Source organism: Eulemur rufifrons, chromosome 21 (assembly GCF_041146395.1).
Source record: "Eulemur rufifrons isolate Redbay chromosome 21, OSU_ERuf_1, whole genome shotgun sequence".
Taxonomy (NCBI): Eukaryota; Metazoa; Chordata; class Mammalia; order Primates; family Lemuridae; genus Eulemur; species Eulemur rufifrons.
This window is the reverse complement of record NC_091003.1, coordinates 21,239,888-21,254,863: the sequence shown is the minus strand read 5'-3', so window position 1 is coordinate 21,254,863 and position 14,976 is coordinate 21,239,888. Positions and strand designations below refer to the sequence as shown.

Here is a 14,976-nt window from a genome sequence, read left to right as displayed (position 1 = left end):
CTCCAGCCTGGGTAGCAAAGTAAGACTCTGTCTCTAAAAAAAAAAAAAAACATGTTGTATAAAAGTCATCAACTATTATTATTGACAATGTAATTATATTTAACCTTTAATTTAAAATTCCTTTTGGAAACTGAAACTGGGAGGACCTTTGGCCACATCTGCTCCCGCATCAGACCCTACAATTACACCAACTGTCCCGGGCTCAGCAGCCATGGTGGTTGTTCCGGTTGTTTATTAGGCAAAAAACAGAGTTGTTTTTTGGCATCTTCCCTGAGGAGGAAGGCTCAGAGGGCTGGGCCAGCCAGGCCCTACAGGATGGGCTGCCTCTGGGGTCACTTGTACTTGTGCAGAAACTCACAGATCCTCTCCTTGACCATGGGATCCAACGTGGAACAGTCCCATTCTGCCAACTTCACCAGCCGCTCGTGGGCCTCCCAGAAGAGGCCAGAGCCGATGCTCAGCTCCACGCGCGTGCGCCACTCAGCCAGCTTGGCACTATTGAGGAAGATGTTATGGTTGCTTGCCATGGGCTGTGGGTAGACAAAGAGGAAAGTGTGGTCAGCCTGTGGCCTGGACCCACCTGGGTCCTCTCCTACAGCCTCAGGGGCCCTCCCCATCTGCCTCTGCAAAGAATTAGTCTGCTCACCCCCAAGGCCTGGGCAAGGGGTCACAGACTCTGGAACAGATGCAGGGTAGGGATGGTGGATCCAGAATCCCCCAGGGATCCTGGTCACTCCCTGCCCTGCATGGTAGAGGCCACATAAATGCACCACACCCACTTATGCCTTCAAATGCACCATGGACGCCCCTCAGACCCAGCCAGGAGAGCTGCCCGGTGTAGCCATCTGTCCAGAGCTCTGGAAATGAGGCCAGGCTAGAAGGACAGGTTAGAAGCCTCTGAACATTTCCTGGAGAGCCCAGCGGGAGGAGGGGGCATCTGAGATCCTGGTGGATTGACTGAGAAATGCAGTGTTCTCCCCATCCCGGGCTCACTCTCCAGCTCCTCCCCATACTGGAGAATCTTTGTCAAGCATGGAGGATCGTGGCACTCCTTGATTCAAAACACCCTGTGCTTGCTGTTGCCCCCCAGGTTGAGTCCAGGCACCTAGACCTGGCTCCCGCAGCCCCCATGGTGGCTCTGCCTCTGCCTCTCTGGCTTCACCAGCCTGTTCTCAAGTTACGGACACACTGGTCACAGCAACAGAGGAGTCCTGCCCCCACTGCCCCACCCCACACCTGCATCATCTCCACCAGGGCCACCAGGTCCGCCAGGGATATTTGATCCCCAGCGATGAACAGCCTGTCCTGCAGAAACTTCTCCTCGAAGAGTTGTAGGCTCTTGTTCACCTCTTCCAGCATCTGCTCCGTCTTCTCGGCTGGAACCTCCTCCCCTGTGATCATTGGGATCAGCAACTGGCCAGAGTGGAGGAGAGGAGAGGAGAGGAGGCTCCACCCCAGCCTCACCTGCCCCCCAGGCCTCTGCATCCTTGTCTGCTAGACAGACACTGGACAGTTCCATGGTCATAATGCAATTTCACTTCTTTTAACCATTCTGATTGGTGGGTGTTGCCTGGGATCATGTGTTCAGGAAGATTTGGGGAGCCCGGCAGGAAAAAAATTCTGTGATTGATTAGTGATGTCTGTCACAGGCATAGGATTAGAAGCAGGGATATGTGTACTGGTATTAGTCATCTTCACTCTGACATTTTCTGGTTCAGAATGAAATGTCTTGAGTCCTGTCCTGGGGTAAGTAATATCAGCCCCTCCTGTGTGCCCTTTCCTTTGTCTTAACAAGACTCTTTTATACCCAGCAGTTCTGTCCACACTCCAGATAGCTCAGGCAGGAGAGCAAGCTGAGGAAATGAAGCTTGGAGAGGGATAGAGACTAGCTTGAGCTCACCAGTGGTCAGCAGGGCCAGGACTGGACTCCAGGCTTCCTGACTCCCTTGTCCCCAAGCCCCAGACGTGGCTCTGCTCACCTTGATCCAGAGTATCTTGTTCATGGGCAGTTGAATGGCCACGTGCTGCCAGGCCATGAACTCATCCACGAGCGCACGTGTGTGCAGGTCTGGCGGGTACCAGTGCGAGGGTGCGCTGTACTTGCGGCACAGGTAGAGGAGGATGGCCACACTGTGGAAAGGGCAGGTCAGGGACACCACCCTTGGCTTTCCGAATGCCCCCGCATGGCCCAGGACCAAATGCTGAGTTCCCCCTGCACAGGCAGGCTCTAGGTGCTGATGTTCCTCCTGGGGAGGAAGGAGCCCAAAGGACCCCGGGAAAGCCCCCCCCCCCAAGCTGCCAGACAGTCACTAGGGCAGGGAGAGAGACCGGCAGGGTGAGTGGGAGCTGGTGGGCAATGTAAGAAAAGACAGGCCAGTAGGGGGACAACAGGGCTGAAATACCAGGTGAGAGAGAGCCAGGCGAATTTGGAGAAGGGAGAGTAGGTGGGTGTGGTGGGTGGGTGGGAGGAGGTGGAGAGTAGTGAGATGGCCAGAGACACGGTGGAGGCCACGATGGAGGCCCCAGGGCGTGCAGGGAGTACGTGGACTTAATCCTTAGGATTCAGGGTTACACAAGCCAGGGGATGGGAGGATCCCTCCCTCTGGTGCTGGATGGACAGTGTGCCCAAGGGTGCAGAATCAACGACAGGGAGGGTCATTGTTGTCTGGGGAGGGCAGAGGCCGCAGGGACACGGGAGGGGACAGATGGGAGACTGCTCTGGGGGGATGTCCCAGGCCTTGCTGATTGATGGCGCATGTGAGAAATTCCACAGGACAAAGGACTCAGTTTCTTCGCCATCAACAAGAAACTGCCAAGGCAAAATGTTGGGGCGTGGAGGGTGCTAGAAATTGAAAGAGACAGGAGAGACAGACCCACTGGCTGCACTGCTCGAAACTTCCTGGGACCCTGATTCAAACAAACTCTCAAGACAATGTTTATGGGATAATAGGAGACTTGTGAATAGGAACTAGATATTTGATGAAATCCAGGAGTTATTTTATTAGGTGTCCTAATGGTATTGTGGTGACGATTTTTTTTTTAGAGCCTTTATCTCTTAGAGTTACATTCCCAAATATTTATGGACGAAATGATGGGGCGTCTGGATGGCGGGGTGACGGAGTCATATACAGATGGTGCCACATGGTCCCCAAGTGGATGGATGACAGCTGGAGCTGCCTGGGTCGGTGGGCTCCGTATGCCCCTCATGGATTGGTATTCCTTCTACTTTAGTGAGCGTGCGAAATGTCCCCCAATAAGACAGACAAAGGCTCCCACTGAGTCTCCCAGGAGGAGCAGAGACAGACGGCGGAAGGGCCCTGGGGAAGACTGTTACCTTTCGGATAAGATAAATTTCCCATCTTTGAGGCTGGGCAGCTTCCGCAGGGGGTTGATCTCGATGTATTCCTTGCTGTGGTGGTGACCTGAGAGGGGGAGGGAAGGCCTGAGACTGGGAGACCCTAGGGAAGAGAGACCTGGGACTCCCAGGGATGGAAATGCCTCTCTCTGTTTTCTCAAGAAGGGGAAACTGAGGCCTTGAGGGACACCATGGCTCGCCCCAGGTCACAGGGCAAGGCAGTGGCAGAAGAGGGACCAGGATCAGGGCTCCCACCTCCCAGCCTGTCCCCACCCCAGGCTTGGCAGCTCCCATGACATCCCACCTGTGCCCTGGGACCAGGACGACCCTTTGGCTCAGAAGCTGGAGGCCTCCAGCCCCCTCCCCCAGCCCCCTCCCCCTTCCTGTCGCCCCTCACTGTGTCCCCCCTTGAAGGGCAGCAGGGCAGCTGCAGCTGGCAGCACAGGAAGCCCGGGCCCAGCACACGGTGGGGCATTTAAAGGGGAGCCTCTCAGTCACAGTTGGGGGTCACCCCCACCATGTCCCCTCTACATTCTAGAACCTTCTGCTTCTGCCAGCTGAGCTTCTGGAGCCCCTTCTGTGCATGCGGTGGGGCTGCAGCCTGACCCGCTGACCTCCCACGGGGTCAGCATAGCCCTGAGCAGGTCTGCACACCGGGGTGGGGGTGGCGAGGACAGGCTGCACCTCTGCCCTTGCGGCAGCCTGGTGGGCAGGTGCTGGACCCCCGAAGGAGAGGGAAGGTGAGGGTGGGAGCCGCGGATTCCCAGCTGCTCTCCCTCCCCCTTCACTCTAGAACAGCCTGCTCTTCTCTGCGTGGGGACTGTCATTAGTGGAGCTGGCTAAGGTAGGCTAGACAGGGACGCAGCCTACGTGTTTCTTGGCACCTTTTCGTTCCCTGCGGACCTTCGTGGGGTCGCCTGGGCCTCTGTCTCTACTGCACGGAAACGCCCCTACCCGTGTGCCTGCCCGCCCCCAGGACCAGGCCTGCGGGCAGCAGAGGGGCTGACCTTTCAGCAGATCCACGAACTGGAAGTCGAAGGGGATGCCGTTCTTCCTGGCGAAGATATAGACGGCGCGACACGGCGCGGACAGCAGATCCATGTAGAGCTCCAGGGACATGCCGAGTCATGGGCGGGCCCCCGGCCGCGGCGGGCCAGCGTGGACCTGAGCCTGTGTCCAGCCGGAGCCCCTGGCCCTGTGCCCTCTCTGTCCTGCGCCCAGGACCCTGCATTCTGGAACTTCTTGTTTCCCTTGGTATTGTCACGAGGCCAGGAAGCCCGGAATTCTCACAGCAGCAAGGATTCCGAGGAGCAGGCTGGGGAGAGGCCCCGGCACAGGGTTGGGGTGGGGGCTGTGACCCTGCCTTCTCCTTCCTCGTGGGCCTGTGCCCCCTGGTGCAGCCTCAGACAGACACCCTGTCTGAGAAGGGCTTATGCATGCATGGGAATTCCCAGGGTCCAAAATGAGGATGAGGCCATGAGAACTAACCCTGGAGGGTTCCAGAAGTAGAGACTGGGGTTACCTACAGGTGAATCTAGCCTGAACTGTGGCTAGAAAAGGATCGGGAGGGAGAGACACAGGAGCCTGGGGAGCCGTAGGGCCATTGGGGACAGCACCACTGGGGAGTCAGGGGCAGAAGGGCCCAGAAACTTCCTGGCCTGGGCTGGGACTGCAGTGGCTGGACTGTGCAGCTGGTGGCTGAGGAAGGTCACTGGAGCCTGTGGGGAGGCCTGGGCGCTACTCACTCCTCGCTGTGTGACCTTGGGACATTCCCTGTCCTAATAGGCCTCGGCTCAGAAGTGGGACAGACTCACTTCCCCGGAGGCGGGTGGAGAGCACGCAGTGTGTTTGTTGCAGACTCAGCGGAGCCTCTCCCGCAGCCCCTGCACCAGCTTCTGGGCCAGCTGGGGGTCCTCCTGCACCTCCTCGGTGTCCCAAGGCTAGAGGATGAGCTTGGGGGCCTCTGGGACGGGCTCGACACCCAGGGCAGCCTCCACGCAGGCCTGCACGCTGCCAGCTGGGGCCGGTCTTGGAAGAGGTCACAGCCAACAGCGGTGGGGTGGAGAGCAGGCCAGCTGGGGTGGAGTCTCAGTGCTGCGCTCAGAGTCCCCCCCAGGAGGGAGACAGGCAGGCAGGAGAGCCTTATCTGCATCAGCTCCGTGAATGCCACCTGGTCTCCCAGGGAGACCTGCTCCATCGCTGTGAAGGGCCTGGCCCCCAGGACCCCTCGTCCAGGTGCTGCAGAGCTCACATCTGTGTCCCAACAGCTGCTCCAGCCGTGCAGCACCCACAGGCTGCCCCGAGAAATGGGGCAACTGAGACGGGGTTGGGAGGAGATGGGGCAGCTTATTCTGGGCCCTTCCCAGCCTCTTCAGCCCCTCTCCATCCCTGCCCAGCCACATCAAGTGATGGCCCCCACGCAATGTGTTCAGAAGGATTCTGAAGATTCAGTCAGGCTCCAGGGAAAGAGAGTGTGCTGTGATGGACTAGTGATGTCTGGCCAGGTAATGGAAGAGAAGCAGTGTGTGTATCAATGGACAGGGCCAAGGAATCTCACCTCGCACAGGTAGACATGGGTGGCAGGCAGCTGGGTGGCAACATGCCACCCCACCCGGTACTCGTCAACATGGGCCCAGGCCTGTACTCAGGTGGGTGCCAGTGTGCCCCTGTCTGCTACTTGCAGCTCAGGTATAAGAGGATGACCACGCTGTGGGCAGGGGGTGTCAGAGATCTTCTCCCCACACCACAAGGGCCAAGAGACTCCCTTGCTCATAGCCAGGGTGATTTGATCAGGTTTCTCCCCAACTCCTCCTGGAGGGAGGACCTCCCACCACCACCTGGAGGGAGGACCTCCCACCACCACTTCACCTCCAGGCAGCATCTCCCCACACCAAAACACTCCACGTGCCCGTTTCCAGCTCTGCTCCTCCCTGGGGCCCCGTTTCAACCTCCCCTCCCAGCTACTGCCCAGAGCCCAGGCCCCGCCCTCCAGCATCAGGGTCCCCACTGGGCGAGAGGGAGGCAGACCTGCTGTGGGCCCTGCCCGAGGGGTCCCCGTGTTTCCTTCCTAGAGCCCCTCTGGGGAAAGGCTCAGCAAGTCCCCTTCCTTCCTTGCTTCATTTTTTTTAGAGACTGGGTCTCACTCTGTCACCGAGGGTAGAGTGCGGTGGCATCATCATAGCTCACTGCAGCCTCAAACTCCTGGGCTCAAGCGATCCTCCTGCCTCAGCCTCCCAAGTAACTGGGACTACAGGGACGCGCCACCATGCCCAGCTAATTTTTCCATATACATATATATATATATATATATATTTGTAGAGATGGAATCTCACTATGTTGCCGAGGCTGGTCTTAAACTCCTAGCCCGAAGTGATCTTCCTGCCTCAGCCTCCCAAAGTGCTGGGATTACAGGCGTGGCCACCGCACCCAGCTGAGAGTCCCCTTTCTTGATCCCCCTTGGATCCCGAGCACATGGTGCCCATTTTCCATTCTCAGGCAAGTCCTGGGAAGTGGTTTCCCCTTTATTCCCATTTTACAGAGGAGAAACCTGGGCCACAAAGTTCTGCCACCTGCCTGCGGGCACTGAGTGAGGACGTCGGGAGCCAGGATTCAAAGTGGAGTCTCCCCCTGGGCCTGCCCAGCTCTTACGACTCTGAAAAGACCAGTTGGGGATTTTGGGGGAGGGGCTATCCTCAAGCCCAGGCCTGGCCCTCTGGCTCCATGTTGTACAGGCTTGGCTGGGTGACCCATGTCCCCTTCTCACCCCAGCAGCTCCAGCAGGCTCAGGCTCCCAGCTTTAGCCCTAAGCGGCCCGTGGATCTAACTCCTGCCCCAGAGCTGGGCAGGCTGAAATGAGGGATGCACTGCAGTGGTTTGGAAAAGTCTCCAAGCCAGGGGCGATTAGCTTTCTCTCCCCTCCCTGCTCCCCTCGCCAACCCTGTGAAGAGCCTGGTCCCCAGGACCCCTTGTTCAGGCTCTACAGGGCTGGCATCCGCATCCCAACAGCTGCTCCAGCCGTGCAGCACCCACAGGCTGCCCCGAGAAGTGGGCAAGAGAGACTGGGCTGGGAGAGGAGACTGGGACCAAGCAGAGCCTGGTCCTGACCCTGCGTGGGCACCAGGTCACCATGACCTCTCTGCCAGCAGGAAGCCATCATCCCCAAGGGCAGGCACTCTCCCCAGGGGCTTCGCCTTAAGGAACTGAAAGGACAGTCTTACTAACGGGCTAACAGGAAAAAAATAAATAAATAAATTTCTAACTGGCAGCCTCGAAGAGTGGCATGAACTTTGTCCGTAGGGTTAGTAACGTGAATATCTCTCCTGCAGAGATGTTTATCTAGCAAGCTGACAAAGGAAAGCCTAAATTCTCATTCACATCCTAAATCCTCAATTCACATCCCAAAAAAGGAAAGGAGCCTCCAGGAGGTGGGGGTGTGGGAGGGTGAACGATCTGACCAACTGTCGTTGTTAGATTCACTACCTGGAGACAGAAAGGTTTTCTTGAGTTTGTTTAAACAGCCTTAACAGTTCCTGGGAGGACAGCGGAGACACGAGCTCCCCCCACCTCCTCAAGGACAGACGCCCCAGATGTCCCCGCTGTCAAGAAGAAAGAAGAAATCAATTCACTCATATATTGATCAGCAAAAGAAAGAAAATAAAAAGAGAAAGAAGAAAGCAATCCCTGTTATCCACCGGCCGTGTGAGAGACAGAAAAGGGCCGGCTCAGCAGTTTCTCCGCTGTTCTGTGCCAATGGGGCTGGGATCATAAATCCCCCCGCCCTCCTTAGCCTGCCCTAATAGAGAGTCAGAATGATGTGGCCTTGGGGGCCCAGCCTCTCTATTTCCTGGTGCTGTGTCCTCTCTCTCTTCGGAGAAAGAGTGAAATAAACTCCGTGCTTCTTTCTATCCCTGACTCTGAGAACTCTTTCTCGCCAGCATGTGGACCTCACACCTCACAGCAAGGTGCTGCCTGGCGGGCGAGGGGAGGGCAGGCTCAGCGCAGGGCTTGGCCCCTTGGCACCCCTCCGTGGGGCCCTACCCAGCACTGGCTCAGCCGGGGCCAGCTGCACTGCCACAGGTCACAGGGGACGCCCTTCCTCCCAGCGAAACTGTGGATGCAGTGGGTGAGGCGAGTGTAGGTGCAGGAAGAGCTCCAGCCCCATGGCTGCACCTGCCCTGACCTCCGAGGGTTGCTCAGCCCCTCGGGCCACTGCCCTCCCGCCACAATGGGGCCGGAGCTCTGCGCACCTCCCTGAAGCCCACTTCCTCCGGACTGGCTGGGTGGCCTGCTGAGCCACCACCCCTCCCTGGCCTCTGCGGAGTGGAGGCAGGGGTTGGCGGCCGCCATCTCGACACTTCAAGTGGAGGTGCAGGCAGGCTGGGAGGACACGCTTCCGGGTGTCCTTAGGGCTTTCTGTGTCTTCTCTTCCACTGCCCCTGCGCCACGCACGCCACGTGCGCACTCAGACACTCACATGCACGCAGACTCACACGATTCACCCACATGGCTCAAAAGCCCGTCCTTATCTTGCCGCGATTCCCTTTTCAGTGTCGCTTCCCTCTCACCTCTCAGCGCCCCCTTCACGTGCCTCAAGAGCCCCGAGCACACACCCCCCCATCTCCAATGCCTCCAGTGCTTCCCTCCGCTAAGAGCACCAGCTGGGATTCAAGATCACTTTGCCCCTGCTCCTGCCAGGAGACCTGGGACCCTGTGACCCCTGCGCTGACCCACAGCATGGTTGGCTCAGCTGGGGTCACTCTCCAGGACTTACCTGTCACCTACACAGCATGGAGACTGACTGCCTTTATTGTTTATTTACTTCTTATCCTTTGTTGGAGTGTCTGTTGAAAGCAAAACCATCCAATTGTGAATTACCAAAAAGCAGCCTGCATGCACCAAGAAGGCACAGGCTGCTGCCGCCCAACCCTGATGCCCAGGGTCGGGGGGATGATGGAAAAGCCCAGGAGAACAAGCCAGGGTGTCCCGCAAAGTATGAAGCATCTCTGCAAGGGACAGACAGCCAGAATGGGAGCAGAGAGGGAAGCCGCACACCAGGCACCTCCAGGGCAGGACAGCTGCAGTGCGGTTGCTGCTTGGGGTGCTCCAGGCTAGGAATGGCACAGGGTGGGACACCAGTGCCACAAGACAGATGGGCAGGTAGATCAGAGCGTGGTTCTAAGGGCCCCATTTATTTGTCAGCAGTGACATCTGCAGTCACATCCCAAAATTGCATGCCCGTCAGCCACAGAACCTCCTGTGAAGACCTAGGGGCAAACTAGGGTACCATCCCTCTCTCAGAAGGTGATGCCAGCACACTCCTCGGAGGTCTGAGTTCCACGGGCTTCTCCTCCAGCATCTAGGTTTTCATAATGCCAATGTCCTCCCTTGGTCCCCCAACCCTGGGGAGTGTAGCTTCTTGCAGTGTCTACCTGTGTGATAATCTGGCATCTCTCTGCCTATAGAGTTCTCCAATGCCTGGTTACCAATTCTTTTTATTAAATTCTCCCTGTTAAAATAACTAGGGTGGGTTCCATCCCATGGATAAATGTGGAGGTTTTTATAATAATGTATAATCCTAATGTTTGTTTGCTATTATTATGAAACTGTCCTGGAAGACAGGAGTGCTTGTTAAAAGAAATCTTTTAAGTTTCCTAGACTTCAAAGATTGTTACTACATCCTGTGAAACATCACTTGTATCTTTTAATAGTTATGTATAATATTTAACATCACTTGTATCCTTTAATTGGTTACTTACTTTCATTGGTTCCTTGCTTATTTAATATTTTATTGTTCTTATGATGATGTTGTGTTGACTTGTTATCCACGAGTTACTTCGGATTAACCATCATGAGAATGGTTCCTCATTCAAAGTGTTCATAATCTTTACTATATTTAAAATACTGATGCTATTTGCCAATTTTTAATTAATTTGTTTTTCTTCATGTTATTGTTTTTAGGAGCTCTTTATATATTGCGGATTTCAGTCTCACCTATTGATTATGTATACCACACCTTAGGAGTAGCAATGCCAAGGACACCACGGGTCCTGCCTATGCAGAGCTCCTCCTGAAGCCGGAGACAAGGGACTGGGGCAAGATGGACAAGGAGAAAGGGGGAAAACAAGGAACAGAATGACTCTTTATTGCTAATCTTCCAGCCCCCATCCCAGACTTCTCAGGGGATCCTGCTGATACGACGCAGCATGCCCAGATAGGCCTCTGGTGAGGGCACAGGAAGGGATTTTTTTGCCTCCTGTTCCAGGATCGTCAAGATGAGGCCATGGGCCTCCTGGCACAGCTTGGCACCCAGGAAAGCCTCCACTCGCCCACGCCACGCTGCCAGTCGCTGCCGTCCCTCAAACACATCATAGCCAACAGCCACGGGCTGCAGGGACAAGAGTGGGAAAATTGCGGGGATACTAGAGCCTCAGTGTTGGAAGCACAGGCAAAGGTATTAGGGACATGGTCCCCTTTCGCAGCCCCGACACGAGGCCCAGACAGTGTGGTCAGCCTCCCGACCCGGAGCAGCCAGGATGACACCCACACCCAGGGAGGAGGTAGAGGCCAGGGCTCTGGCCCCAGTTCAGCCAGAGACTCGCTCTGCAATTCAGGGCAGCCCCATGGCTTTCCCCAGGCCTCAGTGTTTCTGTCTGACTCGTGGGGGCGGCCCCAGGAGTGATGCTGCCCACAGCTGCCACTCCACCGGCTGAGCTCACACCTGTATCAGCTCCTCCAGCGCCATGAGATCAGCCAGTGTCACCTGCTGGCCGACAAGGAAGGCCCTATCCCCCAGGAACTTGTCCTCCAGCTGTTGCAGTGCCCGGTCCATGGCGGTCCTGTTGCGGTCCACCTTCTCCTCAGGCACCTGTGCCCCAATGAGTGGTGCCAGCACCTGATGGGGGAATAGGGTGGGCTCAGTCTATGTCCCCTGCCTCCTCCCAGCTTTCTGATGGTCAACCACTCCCCAGATGTCGCCTCACCCGGATCCACAGGGGCACGCCAAAGGTACCGCGGATGCAGTCGGCGTGCCAGCCCAGATACTCATGGATGCGGGCACGGGCCTGCAGGTCAGGTGGGTACCAGTGGTCTGCCTTCTGGTACTTACAGCTCAGGTAAATCAGGATGGCCGTGCTGGGAACAGGGCGGGGGACACAGGCCATAAGGGTCCTGGTGCCAGGCCTTTACCCCGAGCTGCTCCCAGCCCCCAGTGAGGCTCTGGGGCTCCTCTGCTTTTGACAGACCCCCCTCCAGACTCACCCTCCACCCCCAGCTGCCCAGCACGGTCTCCCCCCACCATCCCCCGGTTTCTTTGTTATCTTGGGCGCTGACTCTTGGCCAGACTTTCTGCTTTGCACTCTAAGAATCGTATCTCTGTGATATCCCAGCAGGTGCCCTATGAGGTAGACTCTTATCCCTTTTGCACATGAGGAAACCAAAGCTCAGGATAGGTAAGTGACTTGACGGGGGCTGCACAGCTCAGAAACGGCTCCCTGGACCCCTGGAACCCTGCAAGGGGCCGGCTCGCAGTGGGTGCTCAGTGGAGTCCTGTGCATGGGTTGGGGATGCGGAGGGAGGCAGAGACATGTCCTCAGGTCTCCTCTGGCAGGTCCTCCAGCCATCCCTTCTGTAGCTGCCTCACCTCTTGTGCCCTTCCTGCCTGGCAGCCGAACCTTACCAGGAGCTGTGCCCTCAGGCTCTGGCACTGCCTCTGGCACCAGCCTGGGCAGACGGCAGGGGTGGGGTTGAGAAGTCAGCAGAGGCCCTTTCTACCTTCCATTTGTTGAACCTACTGTCTTCAACACTGGACAAATGTCCCCTTGTCCTCTCTTCCAATATCCCTCAGTCTGGGGGTGGAGAGGCCCGGGGTTCAAAAGAGAAGGCTGAAGACAAGACAGGTACAGGGACGAGATGGGTCCTACCCTGCTGGTCCCACATTGCCCAGGCTCTCTGCTCTCCCCACGCCCTCGCCTTTCCCCTCGCTGCCCGTAGGGTCTGGAGGTCCCACAGTGGGGACAACCTGAGGTCGGGAGGGTAAGAGGGAAGGGAGGCACCTCTCCGTTAAGATGAAGTCACCATCCTTAAGGGCGGGCACCCTCTGCAGGCTGTTCACCTGGAAGAACTCCTTGCTGGCATGCTGTCCTGCAGGGGAAGAAAAGGTCTGCTGTCCCGCCCCCCCAGTCCCCCCCGCCCAAGGCTGGGCTGAGAAACAGCCCGGGTGGGGCCAGAGGGCTGGGCCAGCCCCACTCCCTGCATGGGCCTCCCTGCCTTGCCACGTCCTGGGGCAGCCAAGGGGCTTTGGTGGGTGAAGAGAAGTTATTTAGCCAGGACTGGGTTGGGCCAGCAGGGAGGAAGGAGAGGGGGTGGCTCAGCTCTCTCCATCTCTCTTTTTTTTTTTTTAATACATAGGGTCTCACTCTGTGGCCCAGGCTGGCGTGCAGTGGCACAGTCATAGCTCACTGTAACCTCGAACTCCTGGGCCCCAGCGATCCTCCCGCCTCAGCCTCCCAAAGTGCTGGGATTAGAGGCATGAGCCACCGTGCTGGCCTCTCCCCATCTCTTCCTTCTCACAACCGCATGCTGTTCTCCCAAGGTCTTCAGGGCTTTGGGAATTTCTTCTTCTTCTTTTTTTAAAGGGCTTTGTGAATTTAAAGGCGTGCTTTCAACGCAGAACTCTGAAAAGTATTTTCGTTCCACCACCCACAAAGCAGAGGGTAACATTATCCTCCTTCACAGAGGGCAAGCTAAGCTGCGGACAGGGCGGTGGCCTGTCCAAGGCCCCTCAGTCGAGGGCATTTTCCAGTGGGAGACGAGATGAGGGGACTGGGAGGGGACTCTCAGGAAACAGCCAGGTGAGGGGCCCGGGGGGCGCACGGGGCCTGCGGACACACGGGGAGACTGGCCGAGCGCACCTTTGAGCAGCTCCACGGTGCGCAGCTCGAAGGGGATGCGGTTCTTCTTGGCGAAGAGGTAGACGGCGCGGCAGGGCTGCGACAGCAGGTCCAGGTAGAGCTCCAGGACCATGGCGGGGCGGCGGCGACAGCCGGGACAGCAATCGGGGCTGCAGTCCGAGCAGCAGCTGTGGCAGGTGCAGAGTGGCCCCGAGAAATAGGGGCTCAGGCCCCGCCCCCTGGGGCCACAGGCAATGGAAGCGTGCCCCGCCCCCCGCCCCGACGGTTTCCGCCCCAGCCTGGGGCAGGGTCTGCGCTGTGACCCGCGCTCTGCCGCCGATCCCTGCGCACTGCAGGGACGGGGACCAGGGCCGAGGGCTCACGAGGGGGAGCTGGGGCGAGGGTTTGGGGGCGCACGGTGGGGACGCGGGGGCCCAGGGCGGAGAGGGTTGCAGGGTGGGGAAGGGGGACGCGGGTGCAGGAGACCGCGCTGGCAAGGAGCTGGGCAGGGAGGAGCTGGCCTGCATTTCGGATCCCCGGTGCCGGGGATCTTACTCCGGTTCCGGGCCTCGCCCTGACCCGAAACGGCTGGACCCCGCCCTGACCCGAAACGGCTGGACCCCGCAGTCCCGGAAAGCCCCCCGCCCACCGACTTCGGAGCGTGCTTTCGGAGCTTTGTTTCCGGACGCTGCGACCCGGCACGAGGGGGGAGCGAATGAAACCCTCGCTTGGTGTCGCTGGGGGAAATCTTAGAGGTCGCCAGCGGGTCGCCACACCTGCAGGTGTGTTCCAGGCTGCTGGGAACCTTGACTGAAAGGGTCGGTTTAAGGAAGAACTTCGTACGATCCAAGCCGTCCCCTGGCAGGGCAGCTGCCATGGGAAAGCCGAGCTCTCCTCGGTGGACAGGATGGGCCCCGAGCCCGCACTGCCTCGGGAACCTCCGTCCCTCTCCCTGTCTTCGTATCGCTCTCCTCACCCACCCCTGCATCTTCCCAGGGGCCAGGGTGACGCCCTGGCCGGCGCGGGACTCCAGTTGAATCTTTCAGAATAGCCCGACCCTTTGCCCGGGGACCCAGGCGGGCGAACTACAGCGCTTCCTGAGAGTCCTGAAGTTGGAACTCGGGAGAGAGGCGGTCCCTCTGGGGGCGTAAATGGGAGCTGGAGCACCTGTGGTGACATTTCCAGAGTTCAGGGACCAGGCTGGACTGGAGAGAGAAGCTGACTCAGAGAAAAGGACAGTGGGGACAGAAGCAGGTTCTGACTGCAGTTCTGCCAGGGTCTAGCCCCACCAACTCCCCCCCAGGACTGGACAAGTTTCCAGAAATCCCCTTTTTGGCCTAAACCAGTTGGCACCGAGTTTCTGCCCCTTGTCAGGAAAAGAATTCTGACAAACACAAAGAGGTTCCAGTAACAGCTTAAGAAGCCCTGGTGGACTGAGGGTTCAGCCGGTGAGGATGGAAGTTGGAAAAAGAAACGGCCCAAGAAGTTTGTATCCAGGAAAGGAGACCAAGGGGTCAGTTGACCTAGTTGGGTTCCAGAAGAGCCTGAGAGTGTCCTGAGCTAGTTCATTGCAGGTTCCGGTGGGCAGACTGCCATGGACTGGGCCCCCCTCCCCACCATGAGGTCAGACCTGGCTCATGAATGGGGATGTTTTTAAGCTCCCCTGGCCTCCATCCTCGGGTGGCCCGGCCCAGGAGGCTGCTTGTGCATCTTCCCTGGCCTCCACCCTCAGCA

At 57.8% G+C, this 14,976-nt stretch overlaps 2 protein-coding genes across 3 annotated transcripts; both read right to left on the bottom strand.

The window, feature by feature from the left end:
* Positions 1 to 332: 332 nt before the first annotated feature.
* Positions 333 to 4,474, bottom strand: LOC138401891 (glutathione S-transferase theta-4). The gene is made up of 5 exons (XM_069497542.1): positions 4,363 to 4,474; positions 3,335 to 3,422; positions 1,980 to 2,130; positions 1,237 to 1,413; positions 333 to 530 (listed from the first exon to the last, which is right to left on the bottom strand). Exons 1-5 carry the CDS (start codon positions 4,472 to 4,474, stop codon positions 333 to 335), a joined length of 726 nt encoding a protein of 241 aa, XP_069353643.1.
* Positions 4,475 to 10,529: 6,055 nt separating this feature from the next.
* LOC138401890 (glutathione S-transferase theta-2B-like) lies at positions 10,530 to 13,375 on the bottom strand. 2 transcript variants are annotated; one of them, XM_069497540.1, is made up of 5 exons: positions 13,264 to 13,375; positions 12,406 to 12,493; positions 11,335 to 11,485; positions 11,073 to 11,246; positions 10,530 to 10,739 (listed from the first exon to the last, which is right to left on the bottom strand). In XM_069497540.1, exons 1-5 carry the CDS (start codon positions 13,373 to 13,375, stop codon positions 10,530 to 10,532), a joined length of 735 nt encoding a protein of 244 aa, XP_069353641.1. The 2 variants fall into 2 exon arrangements, with proteins under 2 accessions (XP_069353641.1, XP_069353642.1); XM_069497541.1 differs by having other exon boundaries at positions 11,115 to 11,246.
* Between the last annotated feature and the right edge of the window lie 1,601 nt (positions 13,376 to 14,976).

Coding starts and splice junctions, on each gene's coding strand:
- LOC138401891 (XM_069497542.1), bottom strand. CDS start 4,474: ATGTCCCTGGAGCTCTACATGGATCTGCTGTCCGCGCCGTGTCGCGCC. Junction 2,131..3,334: donor AAATTTATCTTATCCGAAAG/GTAACAGTCTTC, acceptor CCCTTTCCACAG/TGTGGCCATCCTCCTCTACC. Junction 531..1,236: donor CCCTGGTGGAGATGATGCAG/GTGTGGGGTGGG, acceptor GTCTACCCACAG/CCCATGGCAAGCAACCATAA.
- LOC138401890 (XM_069497540.1), bottom strand. CDS start 13,375: ATGGTCCTGGAGCTCTACCTGGACCTGCTGTCGCAGCCCTGCCGCGCC. Junction 12,494..13,263: donor CACCGTGGAGCTGCTCAAAG/GTGCGCTCGGCC, acceptor CTTCCCCTGCAG/GACAGCATGCCAGCAAGGAG. Junction 11,486..12,405: donor GACTTCATCTTAACGGAGAG/GTGCCTCCCTTC, acceptor CCCTGTTCCCAG/CACGGCCATCCTGATTTACC.